Here is a 19,191-nt window from a genome sequence, read left to right on the forward strand (position 1 = left end):
ACTGCTTACATAGGAAACTGCTCAACCCAGAGCAGCAGAAATGGTCACAGGAAGCATTTTTCTTGTGTTAATTATATTGGCATGTGTCTATTCCTGCTCTGCATTTCAACCTGGTCAACCTGTCTAAATCAAAAATAAATGATGACACAAACATATGCTGGAAGACCAAAGCAAGCAGCCACTCCATTTCCCTATGACACAGACAAAAGATCTTCTGTCACCTATCTGTGACAGAAGAGGTTTCCTGTAAGAGCATGTGGATGGAGGTGCCTCTGCTTTCCATCTGCCTGGAGTCAAAAGCGTTTTAAAACCAAGACCAAGTCTGTGTTTGTGAGTGTTTCTGTTTCCTCTCAGTTCCTGTTACCATCCAGGGACACCAAATGAAGCTCAGCTCAGGCTCAGCTCTCCTGTGTCTCCACCACATGGGCTGGCCACAGTCTCTAGCTGGTTATCAACTGCAGCATTTCTTGCTTTCTAACCACTACTGTATGCAACTAAGCTGCAAGAGCAGAAGGTGCTTTTAAGCCTCTTACCTACTTAGGAGATAAAGAATGCTGGGTAGAAGGATTTACAAAATACAAAAATGCAACATGCCTATCCTACTGTTCTTGCAAGAAAGAGAAGTAAGAGTGAAAACTCCAATTCCTCTTTTCATGTCAGCTTCCTCTCCTGTACCCTTCAGCACTGCGTCCATCAGCAATTAGCAGCTTGCAGATACTTACTGTCTTACACTCGTATTGAGTCATTTTGAGCTGGCTTGTTATTTGCTTGCTGTCCTGTCCATTGGCTGAAAGACACTTAGTTTTAATAAACAGTAGAGTACATTGTCACAGAACCCAAAATAAATATGCAGGAACCCAGAATTATTTTTTTAAATTAATTAATTACATGGAAGTCTGTTGCACTTTTTTTAAATCATCCAAACATGTTGGGGTTTGGTTGTATGGAAGTTTTTTTGGGGTTTTTTTGTTATTAATCACACTTAATTTGAGACAATTATCTTGGGTAGACATGAGAAGATGAGGTAATAGGTCATTTAAATCCCGTTGTTTCTTCAGAGCTCTGTCTGCCAGACACCCCAATAGGAAAAGACAAAGAGGGATGGCAAATACAGAATGGAAGAGTTAAAACATACCTGTGTGTATTTTATTTCCTTCTAAATCGTAAAGTTCTAGTCCACCATTACTGGCATGGATGAGTGACCCATGCCTAAGCAGCAGCTGATTACAAGCTGGTTAACTGAGACTGTCAGCATAATTGACATTCTGAGCCTTCTCAGGAACACCAGGCTACCAAAGTTGGAATATCTACAAGCTGCCACAGCTTGCTTAATTGAAAAAGACTTGACTGAATTACTAAAAGCTAAAAAATCTGAAACTTTTGATGCAAAAAAGATCAAACTTCTTTCTGCAAGAAAATGACAGAAAACAGCATTAGGCTGAAGCCAGGGAAGGAGGTGACTAAGCATACAACTGCAGCCACTTGGAAAAAATCATTTCTATGCCAGTCACGGTGGGAATGAGCACAATTATATGCTTCTTAACTTTGTTCATGTTTTCCTCTTTCAGTTGCAAATCTGCTCAAGTGTCATGTTTACTTTTCTCTTCAAAATGTTACTAATGCTGTCTAATAACACATCACTCCGTCTCAGACTGGAAATCACAGCCTCAGAACACCGCACTGAAGTCCAAGCAGGAGTCCTTACAGAGGAAAGCCGGAATGCTTTTTTCTCTGTGGAGTTTTTCATGCATAAGCAAGTGAAAGGAGAGACTGGAAAAGATTTTAGAATATTTCAACATGTCAAATGAAATCATTCTACTCTGCCCTCCTGCCCCCTGTATGCCTGTTGATGCTGAAGAGCAGTAAGACTAGGAAGTACACCAACAAACATCTTCTAATACAGGTCTGATCCTAAGAAATACTACATGCACCTTTTGTTTCAAGAAGCTAAAAATATGTCAGTTGCAATTTTTATACGGAAAATTAAAGGTAATACTCAGCGAATATTGCAGTCATTTTCAAAATGGTGCTCTTGCAACATTAGCAGGGTTCTGTAAGTGAACAGATATTGGCAAACTTATTAACCACAGATAAAAGATAATTCTGCATTTTAAATAGAAGTCTGTATTTCTGTATTTGGCAACTACACTGTCCTCACATGGAATTCTGCTATTTGGCCACTCGAGCTCAAAAAAAGGCATCAAAATAAAAGATAACAATAACAATACAGATACAGAATAACCTGTGCTGGAATTCCAAAAAGGAACAGACAGCTTAACTGATGGCAAGGGTATGTGTTTGAATATAACTAGTGTCAGACAAAAAGTCAAGCAAATAATCTATTATGCTGATAAACTTATAGAATAATTACATGCCACTATTCCTCTCTCGTAAGTGAAGATACTGAGACGCCAAAAAATTAGAATAAAAGCTCAGGTTTTGACAAGTTATAATGGTTCCTGATATTATGTGGATGTCATGGCTTTCCTATAATGAAAGTTCTTGCCAGCTGCCTTCCTCCAGCAGTCAAGGAGCCACTGCAGCAAAGAGATATTCCAGGGCTGACCTGACAGAGTAATTAATTCCACAGCCTCGGCACATAGTGAGACATGAAGGCAGCTTCATCTGGGGCCCCACAGAGCTAAATGCATGGCAGGGCACAGGTCTGAAACTCCTAAGAAATGTGTGAACATGCATCATCTATGTGTGCTCCATGCTGTGCAAATGACAAATACGAATCCTCAGAGATGTAGGAAAAGGGTAGGAGTGTAAAAGGAGCAGCTACAGTCAAAGGCATGAGTGCAGAGGGAACAGCTGAGGAGGCAAGGCCAGCCCTGATGGATTTAACTACACATACACATGGAACACTGAAAAGGTCTAGTTTGGTGAACATCAAAACTGTGCACACGGCCACACGGCTGGCACTACCACCACCTCGTCTGTAGTCAAACGCTACCGTTCCTGTTCTTACCAACACGACAGCACATGCTCAGAGCTCACTCCTTTCCCTCGGGACAGAACTGGACACTGTCAGGATTATTGGTTTTGCCTGGGACCAGGCAGCAGCCCTGCTTGGATTCAATTATGCAACACCTCTTCACGGATGTCCCAGCCCTTGAAGACTTGTCCTCGAACAGAACTGTTCTATGAGATGTTCACGTAAATCTGGCTGCCCGGGGAATTCATTCCCTTTGCCATGTCTCACAGGCCGCCCCCGAGGCACATGCAGAACGGTTCTAGCAAGGTACAAGTCAGATACCTCAGGAAACTGCTGTGGCTTTGGGTTTTTCAGTGAATCCCGTCCCATCTGTTACCTGAAAAAATCTGTTACTTCGCGCTGTGAGGAGAGGAAGCTGACACCCGGGGGATGAACAGTCGGCAATTCCGATACAAAAGAACTGGCCAATGGCTGTAGCATTCCATCGAAATCTTCCAGGGAGGAAGAAAGGGGCCTTGGGCACTCACCGTGAGGGGGAACACGGTGGCTGTGCGGGGAGCGGAGCAGTTCGGTTGGGTCCTGGTGCTGGACTTGTCCTGCTGAGGGTCTCGGTGCTGCTGCGGAGCTCTCCTTGCTGCCGGTCTGACTGGGGCTTCTCGGCACCCGCCAGCGCCGGGAGACCCTCACCACCTCCGCGGGTGTTCAGGGGAAAACGAGCCCTCACGTCCTCCCTGACTGGAGAGAGCAGCTCCCAGCTGCTGACCGGAGCCCCAGCGTTGCCATCGCCAGGATATTCACAGCGTACACATGCAGGTCTGGGGAAAGCGAAGCCCGTGCCTGCTCCCTCTCCCCGGGGCCGCCGTCCCCCCGGAGGCTCGGGGATCGAGGGGCTGCCCCCGAGGCCATGAGGGGGGCACCGCCGAGGCCATGAGGGGCTGCCCTCGAGGCCATGAGGGGCTGCCCCCGAGGCCATGAGGGGGGCACCGCCGAGGCCATGAGGGGCTGCCCCCGAGGCCATGAGGGGGGCACCGCCGAGGCCATGAGGGGCTGACCCCGAGGCCATGCGGGCAGCACCCCCGAGGCCATGAGGGGCTGCCCCCGAGGCCATGAGGGGCTGACCTCGAGGCCATGAGGGGCTGCCCCCGAGGCCATGAGGGGGGCACCGCCGAGGCCATGAGGGGCCGCCCCCGAGGCCATGCGGGCGGCACCCCCGAGGCCATGCGGGCGGCACCCCCGAGGCCATGAGGGGCTGCCCCCGAGGCCATGCACCCCCGAGGCCATGAGGGGCTGACCCCGAGGCCATGCACCCCCGAGGCCATGCACCCCCGAGGCCATGAGGGGCTGCCCCCGAGGCCATGCACCCCCGAGGCCATGAGGGGCTGACCCCGAGGCCATGCACCCCCGAGGCCATGCACCCCCGAGGCCATGAGGGGCTGACCCCGAGGCCATGAGGGGCTGACCCCGAAGCCATGAGGGGGGCACCGCCGAGGCCATGAGGGGCCGCCCCCGAGGCCACGAGGGGGGCACCCCCGAGGCCATGAGAGGCTGCCCCCGAGGCCATGCACCGCTGAGGCCATGAGGGGCCGCCCCCGAGGCCATGAGGGGCCGCCCCCGAGGCCATGCGGGCGGCACCCCCGAGCCGCTCCCTCACAGGGCGCCAACAGCGCCCCCTGCCAGCCGGGCCAAAGCCGAAAGTGCTCAGGGGGTGGGCAAAGGCTGTTACCGGGTTTCTTTGGGGTTATTTTATAGTTTTTACTGTTGCTGTTGTTTTGTCTTGTTACACATATGTGTGTGAAAATATATATATATATTCTAGTAAGGAACTGTTATTCCTTTTTCCCATACTTTTGCCTGAAAGCATTATAATTTTCAAAGGGAGGGGTCATCTTTCCACTCCAGGAAGGTTTCCACCTTCCTTGACAGATATTTGTCTTTTAAACGAAGACAGACAAATCGTTCTTCCCAGACAAGCATATTTCATGGTGACTGCTCAGGATGTCCCAATGGTCAGGCCATCCAAACCCTGGCAGTGCTGGCTGGACAATCAGTAGGAGTTCTTCCAGCAATGGCATCCCAGCCCACGGAACAGTGGGAAGCCTGAATGGAACAACACTAAATCCACTGAAACAGAAGTGGTCATATCAATTGCAGAGAGTAAGTAAAACGACAGCTTTGCATCTCATGTGCTGTTTCTGGAGGATGAGACTGAAGCACAGGCTGCTTGCCCTTGCCAGGAAAATTAATCCACAAACACCAGAGACAGAGGAGTCCTGTAACTTTATTCAAATACAAGGAGAGGCCATGGGGCGTTTCCCCTGGTGTCTCTCAAAACCGTGGAGGACGCAGCCTCCTTTTTATCCTCATTTCCCAGCCGCACATCCATCTCCTCCCCATTGCCTGAGGTACTTCAGAGGTACAGACTTCCCGAAATGTCTCATACCTGAGACCCCCTTCTCATGTATAACACCCCCTTTTTGTTTCCCTTGTGCCACTCAGTGGAATTCCTATGGAATTTATCCCCTTCTAATGTATAACACCCCCTTTTTGTTTCCCTTGTGTCACTCAGTGGAATTCCTATGGAATTTACGGTTCTTCCCATTGTTTCTTTCATCTCTCACTATCAGATTTTATTTATCAGCAGACCTACAGTTTGTAAGGACGAGTCTCTCTCATTCCATTCATCAATCAGTGGAATTCTTCCCATTGTTTCTTTTATCTCTCACTGCTAGTTTTACCTACCAGCAGACCCACAGTTTGTAAAGACAAGTCCCTCATTCCTTTCACCCTCAAACAGCTTCAAAGTCACAGGACAAAAAGCCAGCCTGGGAACAGCTGTGTGTCCAGTGCCTCATTAAGGCTAAAGGACTTTTGACTGGTCACAAAACATCCAGGCCGTGGATGCTGTGAACAAAGGTTTGTGTGCAGCCTTCCCTCCCCCAGCTCAGCACAGAGGCCCCTGTGACCTGTCCACAATGGTAAGATTTAAGCAGAAGTGCCCAGCTGGAAAAGCTTCCTTCTCCAACAGTGTGTAACTGTGCATGAGGGATGCAATAGCCTGAGTGGCCCTGTGCCAAGGCCCTGAGGGACCGCTGGGCACACACACAGACAGATGTGTCCCTGCTGTCCTCTGCAAGCCGTCCCACACTACAGGGCACGCTGACTCCCAGAGTGGAGCACGGCTCCTACACTCTTCAGCCTCTTGGTGAGTGTAACACGGGATCCTTTCACCCTCACAGGGGTGGGGGAGACCTTGCAAAATAATACTTCCTAGCAGAAGGGCAAGAGAGTATTTTAATTTATCCATCTCCCTCACCTACCATTGACCACCACGGTCCTTTAGGGCAGTGTAGTTCAGCTCCTGGGATGAGATCCTCTCTAGTCTCAATCCTCTTTCCCTATTTCTTCAGAACATCTTCTGTTGCCTCGATTTCCCTCGCCTGCTTGTTCCTTGAACCTGGCTTTCTCACACTTCCCTCTCCTTATGTGTGCCTTCAGCTAGCGCTGCATCCTGAGTTTCCCTGTGCCCTCCCACGCTCTGGTATTTACCCTGGGAGTTACACGCCCCCAGCTCTAATCTGATCCTCATGGAACAGCAGGTTCATTTAATCACTGGCTCAAAAATTGCAGACACATTTTATTAGACTTATCTCTCCTAACGATACAGTGATAGCACACCACAGTCCCATTCAGAGCAAGCTACTACTGCTAACCCAGCTGACTCCTGGCTCCTTTATAGGGGAATAAAGCCAAGGGAATGACACACAGTGTCACTTCATAAACCCAAACAGAACACAGCACGGCGCTTGCTAACTACAGGTCCCCAAGAGGGATGTGTGATTCACACATAAAGGCACTCCCAGACCTGAGAGCTCTGTCTGTGAGCAAAAAAAAGGTGTATTGTGGTCTAGTCTGAATTCCAAAGTCTGTGCACTATGAACATAATGCCCTGGGTCTAGAAAAGCTCAGACTGCATTCCTGAATGTGCTTCTCACAGGAGTAACAGAAACCTTTCAATGTTTTTTTTCTTTTTTCTTCTCTGTAACATCATCATTAAATGGATTTCAAAGAGTAAGCACAGAATATCCTGAGGAAGGCTAAGGTGAAGCATGTGACAGAACAGGGGAAGGCTTTTGACTGATTTGCAAGGAATCCCACTAGCACCTGGCTTCTTACACTCTGGGAAGTTTACATCACTTCCCTACCCCCTCACTCCCGTTCTACTGATGCCTGAATTCTGTCACACCCCCCCTTTTCAAATGTCCTTAGCAAACAGATGTACCTGCCTATTACAGGTGCCTTCTCATAATCCTAAAAAATGCCCAATTTGCTGATTCCCCTTTTCTCTGCGCAAAGTTTCAATTCCAAACCAGCTCTGTAGAGGAACAGGCTTTCACAGTGAATGCCACCTTTTCTTTCACAATTTACTATTTTGGCTGCAGTTCATACTAAGCTTTCCGTAAGGAGTTGCATCTAGGTACAGAAAACTCAGCCAGAATGAATGGAAAAAGAAAACACACTATAGTTTAACCACGTAAGAAAACCCAAAACCAAACATGAAATTAAACTGAAGCAAATTAGTGCAAAATCAGATAGCAGTGAAATGGATCTAGAACAATAAAGAGATAAAAAACCTACTGAAAGTTTAGCACCAAGAGAAAAATCTGGACTACCACTACCTTAGCATTGTGCATTATTTCCAAACAACTTTGAATTTCTCTATGGTGTAGACAAAGAAAACTATGTGTTCATCACAGGCTCTGCCCAACACATCTCTTTTCATCTGGAGGGATGTTTAGACTTATCTAGTAACGCATTTGCCACTGTATCTCCTGATCTGTGCCATTTTCCCCTCAGAAAAAGCCTAGGAAAAAAATTAAAAGTAGTCATGGAGTCATAAAGCTCAAAACTTACAAGCATCTCAGGTTCTGTGGTATCTCAGTTTATATTTAGGTCTGAAACCCCAAAACACAGACTTGAACTTTGTGTTCAAGACTACACAAATAAATAAAATACTTTTCTTAAGAGGTTTTTCTTGGCAGACTACTTTGCAGGCTAAAATACTTTTCTCTCAGGCAGATGGAATAACGTTGTTCCTGAGCACTAATGCTCAGCCAGCATGAAGCCACCGGGACCTTGGTCACTGGCACCCTCTGGGTCCTGCTCCTGCCTGGGAGCTTCTGCTCCAGGACTGGACAGGAGGGAGGGCAGCCTGGCAGTGGTACAGAGGGGAGCCGACAGCAACTGTCCTGCAGAACGGATGCACAGGAACCGACAGAGCACAAGGTAAAATCACTCCGGGCAGCACAAACTCCTGGGTTTGGGCACTCAGGAGTTATGGGATTAGTTGTGATGGAAGCTCTCCAGAGCTCACCCCTAAGAGAATCCAACCACTTGGGCCTCAAGGTCTGGTTGCCCAGTTCCACGAGTTGGTTACCCCATGGGGGACACTGATAGACAAGGTGTAGCTGATACAAGGCAAAGGTATCTTCTTATGTGAAACACAGCTTTAACTTAATTCTTGATTTGGCATAGTTTATATGGCTAGATTGGCCTAAAATTTTATAAGAAATGTTTCATACTGGGATTTGTTTCATACCGGGAGCTTTATTTCCACAATTGGAGAAGAACTTATTCTGCTGTATAAAGATACAGAAATGTAATCTTAAAAAACTCTGGCACTTTTCCTGCTTGTGTAATTCAAAAAGGATCTCAGTAAAGAAAATTCAATTTGGCAATCCATTAACATAGATTTGATGCTCTCTCTGTTCATATCTTGATGTCTCACCCCTTTCAGAAAAATGAAAATAACTCTTGGTAAAAGTGGCTGTTCCCTCTTACTAGTCCAGTATATTGGCAATTATTAAAACCCTAGGAAAGCTGCTGAAGCTCTGCTGACTCATGGTGGCCAAGAACTTATTTATTAACTCCATAACCAAGGTGAAGGAGGGAGAGAAACAAAAAAAGGAAAAGCCAGAGAACAGGCAAAGTTGGGAAGAAGGCTGAGTGCCAGCTGTACGCTAAGTTGCACCAATTCTTCATGAGAAAGGATCTGGATATTATTGGAAATTTTACATGCTGTGTTTGAACCAGGTGAAGAGACAAACCTAATTTCAGCCCATTTAAGTCTAGGAACCTAAAAGAATCATTTCAATAAAGAGTTTACCTCTCACAGACATCTACTGTCAACAGAGGAAGAGCAGCAGTTCCAGAAGACAAATTGACTTACCAAAGGTCTGAGCTGTCTTCTTCCTGCTCCATCAAGAACAGAGACACCCCAAGGCAGTGATGGAAAGCCTATACCAGGACACCAGACTGGCACGTGACACTGCTGTCGGCAGAAGAGCTCAGTTCCCACTGCACTCTGCAGTTTGTCACTGCTCCTCCACCCTACAGAACAGACTGCAGAGCCCCAAACAAGCTGCAGCAGAGCACGGGAGATGGTGAGCTGACAGGGATTAATGGAGCAATTAACCCTTTCCCTCTCTACCAATCTGCCCCAAAGAGAAGAACTCTCACAGAGTGTACCACGACGCAGGAATATATTTCTGACATGAAAGATGTGTTAGTAGGTGTTAGCCAGGAACGACTGCACTCCTCATTTGGGAGCTCTGGTTTGGTTCATTAATACTTGTGGGATTACTGTAAACCTGAGGTCATTCACAGCCTAAGTACTAGCAAAGGTGGCATTTTAATGCCTGGAAAATTTTAGGTTTCACCTCATCTCAAGTTATTCTATTCTCACAGCAGTGAATAATTAGGGAAAAGCCAGAGCACATTATTCCAAGGGTAAAGATTCTCTCCCAGAAAGGCAAAGCGGTTCTCAGCACTGTTCTAAGGAGCAGTACAATTCTTTCCAGCCCCCTGCCCATTCTTGCACAAAAAAGAGCCAGGATTTTCCACTTGCCCACCATCACCTGTGATGCCATATTTCACAGTGAAGGAAGGCTGCCAGCATGGTGGATTTGCTGTAACACCCTTGCTCTTACCCTTGCTCTGCCCAGATGAGAGCGTGTGTTCTTTCCCCAGAGCACGCAGGGAAGAAGGGAAAACCAAGGAAAGACAAGGTGGCTCTCTTGGTGGTATTTGATGACTGTAGAGCATCACACATATAAAAAGCTCAGCATTACTGTACCTTCACATAAAATCCTGTCCATGTCCTGAGCAACAGTAAAAACAATTCGCCTCATTAAGGTACTACACCAAGCTGCGTAGTCGCTGTGTTGTGAAGGCTCTGGAAGCCTGTGGTTGAAGTGTTAGTGTTGTGGAACAAAGTGACAGCAAGTTGGGAAATAAATGAGCACAGTACTCTCTTCTAACCTCCTGGCACTGAGCCTTTTAACAGGGAAGAAAAAAAGCAAAAATGGAAAATGTCAGCCCCAAAAACATTTTTCACGTTGTAAAAAAGAGTCCACTCTAAAGCACTTGATAAGAGAGACACCGAGGGGTCTGATACTTCACTGAAAAATAGTGAGTGGGTACAAAAAGGTTTTGTGAACACATCTAATGCAATAAGGAAAAAAAATCCTTTCAACCAAAAATTTGTATCTAAGTCCTACAAACGTCACGTCAGCCCTTAAGACGAGAGTCTCAGCAGCTGCCGCTTGAGCTCTTAAGCTCCGGGATGCAGGGCAGCTCTCAGAGAGGGTCGGGGCAGCCCGGCACCCCTCGGCAGCGCACACGGAGCTGCCCACCGCGCAGCGAGCAGCGCCCGCTCTCCCGGGAGAGCTGGCTCATTTGCAAGGGAAGGCAGGCACTGCACATGCCCGCGGAGCCGCTGCCGCTGGGGGCAGCTTTACATAAGGCTGCGCCCGGCGCCAGCCCGCCACAGTCGGCCGGAGCTCTCGGCATGCGAGCGCGGCAGCGCCGGAGCCGCGTCCCGGGCCGGGCTCCCCGCAGCTGGCGCGCCCGGCCGGCAGCGAGCCGCGGGCCCCGGGGGACGGGGGCGGCAGCTCCCGCAGCTGAGCGCCGCGGGCAGCACCCACCGACAGGCTCTCCTATGAAGCAACGTTTTAAAAGCCAGGTTCCTAAGTAGAAAGATGCAAAACCGTAATATCCATGAAGATCCTATTACCTAGGAAGAATTTGACGTTTTGCTGCGAACGCTGTGTTGGGATTGATTTATTCTTGGAGTGCTTTGCACGGCTGGCAAAGAATAATGTTCCAAAATCGGTCCATCTCCCAAGGGGTCCAATTTTTCTTCCTGGGTGTCAGCGAGCCCTGACTCACTACAGTGCAGCTGACAGGGGCTGCCATGCTTGTGGCACACTAAGCAAAAAACAAAAGACCTAAGGACGACCTTTGAACAACACAAAGGATGGGTATGTTTTTCATGTTACCTTTTCAATTTATAGTTCATAGTTACTGCATAGCCTGTGCTTTAATTTCTCCATAAACTTACCTTGATGTGATTTACTATTATTATACTTAAATGACTTAGGGATTACACCTTTTACCCAACTATTTGTCAGTAGTTATATCGAGGTATTCTTAAACAAAAAAAAAAAAAAAAAAAAGCTGACTTTAAAAAAAAAAAACCCAATGTGAAAAGTAGTCGAGTCAAGCTAGGGCTTTGTAAATGATTGCTGAATTAAAAGATTTTAGCATGATTGAAAAAAATGACTGATGTGTGGGGGGATAACTTTTCTAAGTTGTTTTTATTTCCAGGTTTCAATGTAATTAGGCTACTGAGCGGATCAGCTGTAGCTCTGGTAATAGCCCCTACTGTATTACTGACAATGCTTTCTTCTGCTGAACGAGGATGCCCTAAGGGCTGTAGGTGTGAAGGCAAAATGGTATATTGTGAATCTCAGAAATTGCAGGAGATTCCCTCAAGTATATCTGCTGGTTGTTTAGGTTTGTCCCTTCGATATAACAGCCTCCAAAAACTAAAATACAATCAATTTAAAGGTCTTAATCAACTCACCTGGCTCTATTTAGACCATAACCACATCAGCAATATTGACGAAAATGCTTTCAGTGGAATACGCAGACTAAAAGAGTTGATCTTGAGTTCCAACAGAATCTCCTATTTTCTTAATAATACCTTCAGACCTGTGACAAATCTCCGGAATTTGGATCTGTCATACAATCAACTGCAGTCTCTGGGATCTGAACAGTTCAGGGGCTTAAGGAAGCTGCTGAGTTTACATTTGCGGTCCAATTCCCTAAGAACCATCCCTGTTCGAATATTTCAAGATTGCAGGAACCTTGAACTGTTGGACCTGGGTTATAATCGCATCCGGAGTTTAGCAAGGAATGTCTTTGCAGGTATGATCAGACTGAAAGAGCTTCATCTGGAGCACAATCAATTTTCTAAGCTCAACCTGGCACTTTTTCCAAGGCTAGTCAGCCTTCAAAACCTGTATTTACAGTGGAATAAAATCAGCGTGATAGGACAAACTATGTCTTGGACCTGGAGCTCACTACAAAGACTTGATTTATCTGGCAATGAAATAGAAGCTTTCAGTGGACCTAGTGTTTTTCAGTGTGTGCCCAATTTACAGCGCCTCAACCTGGATTCAAACAAGCTCACATTTATTGGTCAAGAAATTTTGGATTCTTGGATATCTCTCAATGACATCAGCCTTGCCGGGAATATATGGGAATGCAGCAGAAACATTTGCTCTCTGGTAAACTGGCTTAAAAGTTTTAAAGGGCTGAGGGAAAATACAATTATTTGTGCCAGCCCCAAAGAGCTGCAAGGGGTGAATGTTATCGATGCAGTGAAAAACTACAGCATCTGTGGCAAGAGTACCACGGAAAGGTTCGAACTAGCACGAGCTCTCCCAAAGCCAACATTTAAACCAAAACTCACCAGGCCTAAACACGACAGCAAGCCCCCTCTGCCCCCAACCATGGGAGCCACGGAAGCCAGCTCTGAGCCCGAGCACGACACAGAACACATCTCCTTCCATAAAATCATAGCAGGCAGCGTGGCTCTCTTCCTGTCGGTGCTGGTGATCCTGCTGGTGATCTATGTGTCATGGAAGCGCTACCCTGCCAGCATGAAGCAGCTGCAGCAGCGCTCTCTCATGCGAAGGCACAGGAAAAAGAAAAGACAGTCACTGAAGCAAATGACTCCAAGCACACAGGAATTTTATGTCGATTACAAACCTACCAACACCGAGACCAGTGAGATGCTGCTGAACGGAACGGGACCCTGCACGTATAACAAATCAGGCTCCAGGGAATGCGAGGTATGAACCATTGTGATAAAAGAGCTTTTAAAAGCTGGGAAATAGTGGTGCTTTATTGAACTCTAGGGACTATAAAGGGAACGTTTTTCTCACTTTTCTGGCACAGCTCTTCCATGTCCCTTTTTTGTACATTCATAATACTGGTCATTTTACTCTCATACATAATCAACTCATTGAGATTTAAATACCGCAATCAATGTGAAGCCTGAGCTCTGGTTTAATACAATACCTATTGTACAAACCCTCTACTGATCTCATTAAAGTCTCTCTTGTTTTTAAATAGAAAACTTCTTTCATAAGTAATCCACTGCACCTGCACCAACTGTGCCTCTGTTTAGGGAGAAAAATGACAACAATGAAAAAAAAATTAAACTCAGGTTATCCCCCTCTGCCTCCCCAAACCCAGTCCTTGCTCTAAAATTCACTTTTTGAGCCCAGAACGAAGTAAAAATCCAGGTACTGTACTACCATATGAATTCTGAGTTGTCTGAGGGTAGAGATGGTGCAGGAACAGCTCTGAAAAAATGCCTGATTGCTGCCCAACACAAGAGAGACTAAAAAGCACCCTTAAGTATTACACCAGAGGCAAAGCAGAGGGAAACCTAGGCTTACTAAAAAATTAAAAATAAAAAGGTACAGTGGTATTTACTGTACTGCATTATACCACAGTGTTTCTAGGGCTGGTAGCTAGCAATTGAAACCTGTTTATGTGACTTCATACAAAAGGTGCCAGTGTTTATCCCTACATCCAGTTGCCTTTCAGAAAATAGTCAAAAGGCATTCATTAGATGAGGAGCAGAAATTCCTTATTGATGCAATTAGAGGAACTCAAATGTGCAGCAGCAAAAGCAAGACCACTTCCTGCACACATTTGTTTCAGCTCTCATTAGGAATTCTCTTTTTCAGGACTGTCAAAGGCATTTATGTAGCTGAGGAAATCATTAAAATCCATCATTTTCTTCTGTTTCTGTTTATTGGCTGGGCTAGGCTTGCTAAGGTTGTGTGCTATGTTTTGCACAGTGTCCCTCTAATAGCTAAATAAAGCTTCATCACTTAAAATGCCAAACACTGTGCATTTTAGACATACTACAGCTGCAAAGAGCTTTCAGAGAAAACTGGTTACTCACTGAAGTGACAGGAGTACACCCAAAAATCCTTTTACACAAATCAGTGACAAATCATTTTCCTCACTTACCAAAAACCTTAAGGACATTACAGAATTCACAGATACTCAGTTTTAATGTCTACTCATACACCAGTGGTTGTGGGCAAAATACAGATTTGTAACCCAGCTATTCCCTGCCTTCTTTCTCCCAAAATCATGTATTTTGTGAGCTGCAGAAGAATATAATATCCCCCATATTTGCAAATAAATCATAACTCTTATTTTGATTATCAGGAAGGGAGGGTATGAAATCATACAGCAGCACCTTTATAGAAGTCAGTAATTTAATTATCTCCATTTTGCAACTTGATTTGGCTTTGTAAACTGCACATCTTCAATCACTTGGGAAGGAATATTTCTACAAGGCAGTTTCACTGCAGCAGATTACAAAAAGCAAAACCTTAACAGAAGGTTCTCCTGAATTGTTACTGAAAAAACCCTGTCATAGCAAATCACCTTGAAACATGCTCAATACAATCAAAACAAAGCTAGAAACATCTCTTAAAAGAACTAATACACTTGAAGGGGTTTGGGCTGGGTTTTTCCCACAGAATGAAACCATTCTCCTTTTCAAGGACTGTAGTGAGGAAATAGCTGAGGGTGGAAGCTGGAGCTGTACTGAGCCCTGCAAGAGACACCCCATTTCCCCGAGTAGCAGGACCCCACACCATTAACAGTGCAAGTGCTTGAGACACTTCAGCAGCACAGCAGAGCTGCACCTCAGCTGCACCTTGGAAGCTGCTATTAAAAAGTCAATACACATTTAATTATCCTAGCTACTGTAGGATTCAGTTTTCTACCAGCACATCTTGGTTATCTCTGGTATCTAGCATTAGAGTTTGCTATAAACTTCATGTTAAGAACCATCCCTGTACTTCAGAGGCTTCCATCTCTGCAGTGGTGACTAACATTAGGCCCAGCCAAAACACAAGAGATTTGCCCCAAAACATATGGATGTTCATATATACATACATACAGACATACCCACACACACGTGTGTGTGTGTACAAATATAAATACACATAAAATTAAAATTAATTTTTTATATTTCATTTTAGAACTGCTAAGTGCAATCAGAAAATAATTTCATACTATTATTTGAGATTTTTTATTATTCAAAAATATTCAATACATCTTCTAAAACCTCTTAATGGACTGTGATTGTGAGAGTTGTCTATAATTGAGTTGGACTTATGCTTTGTGTTTCTTTAATGCCTTGTTCTAAACATTACTCAGAAAGAACCAATCCACAACCTCCTTCAGAAAGTGATACCTGTAAAACCATCACTAGCTCCCTTTGAATAATCAATTATAGGCATGAAAAAGAAAATTAGGCCAGGCTGCCATTAATCATAGATGGATAACAACAACACAGTAAAAATCCAGCACCTGTATTCATGCACAGACATGCCCAGATCACCAATTCACTCACAGCCTGGAACTCCAGCTGCAGGTATCTCCAAACACATGTGGGTCAGTGTGGGATTGCTGCCATTGTCACTGACCACACACAAAACACAGCCAGTGGAACTCTCTGAACCTTGTGCACAGCCCAAGTCCTGGGAGCCAAGGTTTTAAATCCCACTCTAGTGCCTATGGCTTAGAAAACATTTTGAACCAGCTCCACAGCCCCTTAAAACTCCATGTTTTCATGTGAGCAAAACCCACGTGAACTCAGCTGAACTGAGCCTCACCACTGCCAAATGAAACACTCCAGAAGTGACTTGGTTTGGGTGGCAAGGCCACCAGAGTCACAAATTCTAATAATCTTCTGGGAATGACTTGGTCTTAGCTGAGCAACTTTTAGTCCCCATGAAAAGGCTGCCCCTCTCCTGAATACAAATGAAGTGCTGAAGCCTCAAAGGTTCCGGCAAAGAAATTTCTCCTTTGCTTCTCTCCAGTATCTAAAATCGTGATCCCACTTTGTGTTGGTTTTTAGATAGTTTGGTCCCGGTCTCCCACAAAACTGTTAAAACCTCACTGGGGTGATGCCAAGCGATCCTCAGAGGATGTCAAAGAGAGAGCCACAGCAGCTATCATGGCTCTCACAAACCTGTGAGCCCTCACACAAGCACTTTAGGCACTAATTTGAGGAAGGGGATGCGACCAAATGCCTCCAATGACTTGGCTCCTCTTTAATGGAGCTGATACCACCAACATATTCCAATTTTGGGAGAGCAGCAATGGGTCTGGAAGATGTTTGTATTTTTTTTTCTGTATGTTTTTGGGATCTGTAATCATTTACTATTCCTCTTCCTGGGACATGTATAGTGTTCTGGGGCTACCACTGAAGACCAGGGCTTTTCAAGCTGCAGACCAAGTGCAGGACTCTTCCATGGCCATTGTAATTTTCACTGGGTTGGCATCCACATGTATTTAGACAATGCTGAGACAAATGTTAGATGGAATCACCAGACTGCTTCATTTTATTGTAGCACCCCAAAAATGTTAAGGGAAGTCAGGAGTTTCTCTGTGAGACACAGAGAGACCATGGCAAACAGACATGAGAGATTGGAGGTAATTTGCTGGATCACACAGAGGCTGAGCACTGGGAGTGTAACCCAGCCCCTGCACCCAGATCTCCTCCTTGCCAGGGCATTGCTTGGCCTCTCAGAGACCCAGCTCATGGAATATTCACGTGCCATTTCAGAGTAACACACCACACAGAATGCACATCTTTGGGAAAAGAAAATAACTAATGCACTAAGCAAATTTGAGGAGACTGGTAATGTTCATTCACTATGTTGAGATCACCTCCAGCAACTGCAGACTAAGAGAATAATAATGAGAACAAGTGGCTTGAGTATAATGACTGCAAGCTCCTCTGCTGGCTGGTTTTCATGACTCACTATCTGCACCTCCAGAGCCATCACAGCTGAAGGTTTGGCAAAGCTCTCTTTTCTTATTACTATAAAATGGTGAACCTTCATATAAAATTCAATTGCAAAATGAACACAAATACACAATATGCCTGCAAATACAATTAAAGATTTTCAGTTTGCTGCAAGCAAATGGTCTTTGCTGTCAGCCCTCAATGCTAGATAAATATTCCATGGATGAATTTCTGTGGAACAATAGTGACATCCAGTGGGTAGGCAGCTTAATCACAGGTATCTCCTACATAAATCAATTCCCACAGAGATGTGTTTGCCTCTTCCCTTTGCATCCTTCTCTACCACAAAGGAGGAGCACCAAACCCTTGCAGCATAGTGAGTACTCAACTGGATCTGTGTACAGCAGCCACAACCTGCATGTACTGAATACATGGAGAAAATAAGAGTAGAGGAAAGCTGGCAGGAAATGGTCTATCCAGTGTGGAAGTCACTAGTGTCAGAAAAAGGCAAGGAGTATACAAGGAGCTCTAACAAGTTGGTGGCCACTGGTTTAGAACTTAGAAAATAAACTCAGGCCACAAACAACTCATTCAAACTCCTAATAACAGAAGACTAAAAATTTTTTTTCTTTAGTTTATAATAATGAGAGAAAGATATTATTAGACATTAAAAGAAGGACAATTCAATGCCTGGGAACAAGCCAAAGTAAGAACCTCCTCTCAAAAAAACGCAATGTCCAAAGAGACAAGAATCAAATGATGCAAGATCAAATTCACAAACAATAGCAAAGTCATACAGTGGCAAATATGACATGAATATGCAGCACATTTGCTTGGGCAAAACCTCTGGAACATTTTGCTGTAACTACTCTGGGTCTCAGTAACCCTGTGCCAGTGTTCCTGCTATGATCCTAAACCACAGGGAGGGACAGAAGACAATGAAGGCAGGATTACAGCTCTGTTGATAAGATTCAGATTTCACTGCCCCTGAGAAGGTGCACAGGAACTCATTTGCCTCCACACTGGAGGAAATACAGTTGTCATTGTAACTTTTGATGGCTTCAGGTGCACTGGGAGGTCACCTATCAGTCCATGCTCCAGTGCTTTGCTTTTCATCCCTAGCAAGGCTTTTGAGAGTGGGTATCATCACAGTAGGACAAAATTTTTGATTGTGATGTGATTCTCAGGGTTACAGCCAAACTCTTCCCTGGCATCACCACCAACAAAGCACAGCAGGGCACACAAGCAGTGAAACATGACAGAGCTCAACAGGAGGTCATGACAGGAAAAAAAAAGGGTTTTATCCAAGACCCTCTGGGACAATTAGCTGTGAGCTGATGGCCAATGTTTTATCTACCAGAGAACCTGCAAATCTCATTTGGAACGAGCACAAACATCACAAAAGCAAGAATGCAAAAAGATTTCCAAGTAGGCACTATCTTTTAATTCCACCAATCCATCACAGAAAACACATCTCACTCCAAATCTTGTCTTGTTCACGCTGTTACACCATAATGACCACAGCACTGGCACTGTAATTTAAGAATAAGCATTGTTTACTGAGAAGGGGCAAAAGGCTAGTTCATTCCTATTTATTAACTTCTTTCTAAAAGGCTTAATGACCTACTGATGTTACTACAGGAAATATTAGATATTCATGTGAAAACGCACAAGTTTAAGATTCCTCATCACTAAAATCAACCAAATTCTTTACAAAACAAAATATGTCATTCTTTAGTTACTGTTTGTTAATGTTTCCCACAAACTCTTTTGTTTTCCAAAAAGCAGCTGAATGACTGGAGTTGTAACCTTGAACAAAAGTCTTTCAAAAACCCCTCACATGTCCTCTTAACCACTAAAGCCATTCCCTTCCCATGTTCATGACCAACACACTGCCCATGCATCACAGTTTACACTCCTGCCTGAAGGCTGAATTTTCCAACACCAGCATTGACACCATGTATGACTTCACAATTACACTTTAACCTTGCTCATTTTCCCAGCATTTTGTGACTAATATACCACAGGGACACATGACAAGCAAAATGTCTTAATTACT

At 45.0% G+C, this 19,191-nt stretch overlaps 2 protein-coding genes across 4 annotated transcripts in view; one reads left to right on the forward strand and one right to left on the reverse strand.

Moving 5' to 3' along the window:
- CTNNA3 (catenin alpha 3) overlaps nt 1-19,191 on the reverse strand; it is a 418,277-nt gene that overhangs the window by 212,191 nt on the left and 186,895 nt on the right. The window lies entirely within an intron of this gene.
- The window catches only part of LRRTM3 (leucine rich repeat transmembrane neuronal 3), a gene marked incomplete at its 3' end in the record, with an annotated part of 78,359 nt that continues 70,353 nt past the window's right edge, over nt 11,186-19,191 (forward strand). The window contains exon 1 of the mRNA XM_084210856.1: nt 11,186-13,134. Within this exon, the coding sequence (XP_084066982.1) occupies nt 11,554-13,134 (1,581 nt within the window). The 5' untranslated portion in view covers nt 11,186-11,553. The remainder of the gene's footprint in view (nt 13,135-19,191) is intronic.

The sequence above is a fragment of the Fringilla coelebs genome, assembly GCF_963513975.1.
Source record: "Fringilla coelebs genome assembly, chromosome: 8".
Lineage (NCBI taxonomy): Eukaryota > Metazoa > Chordata > Aves > Passeriformes > Fringillidae > Fringilla > Fringilla coelebs.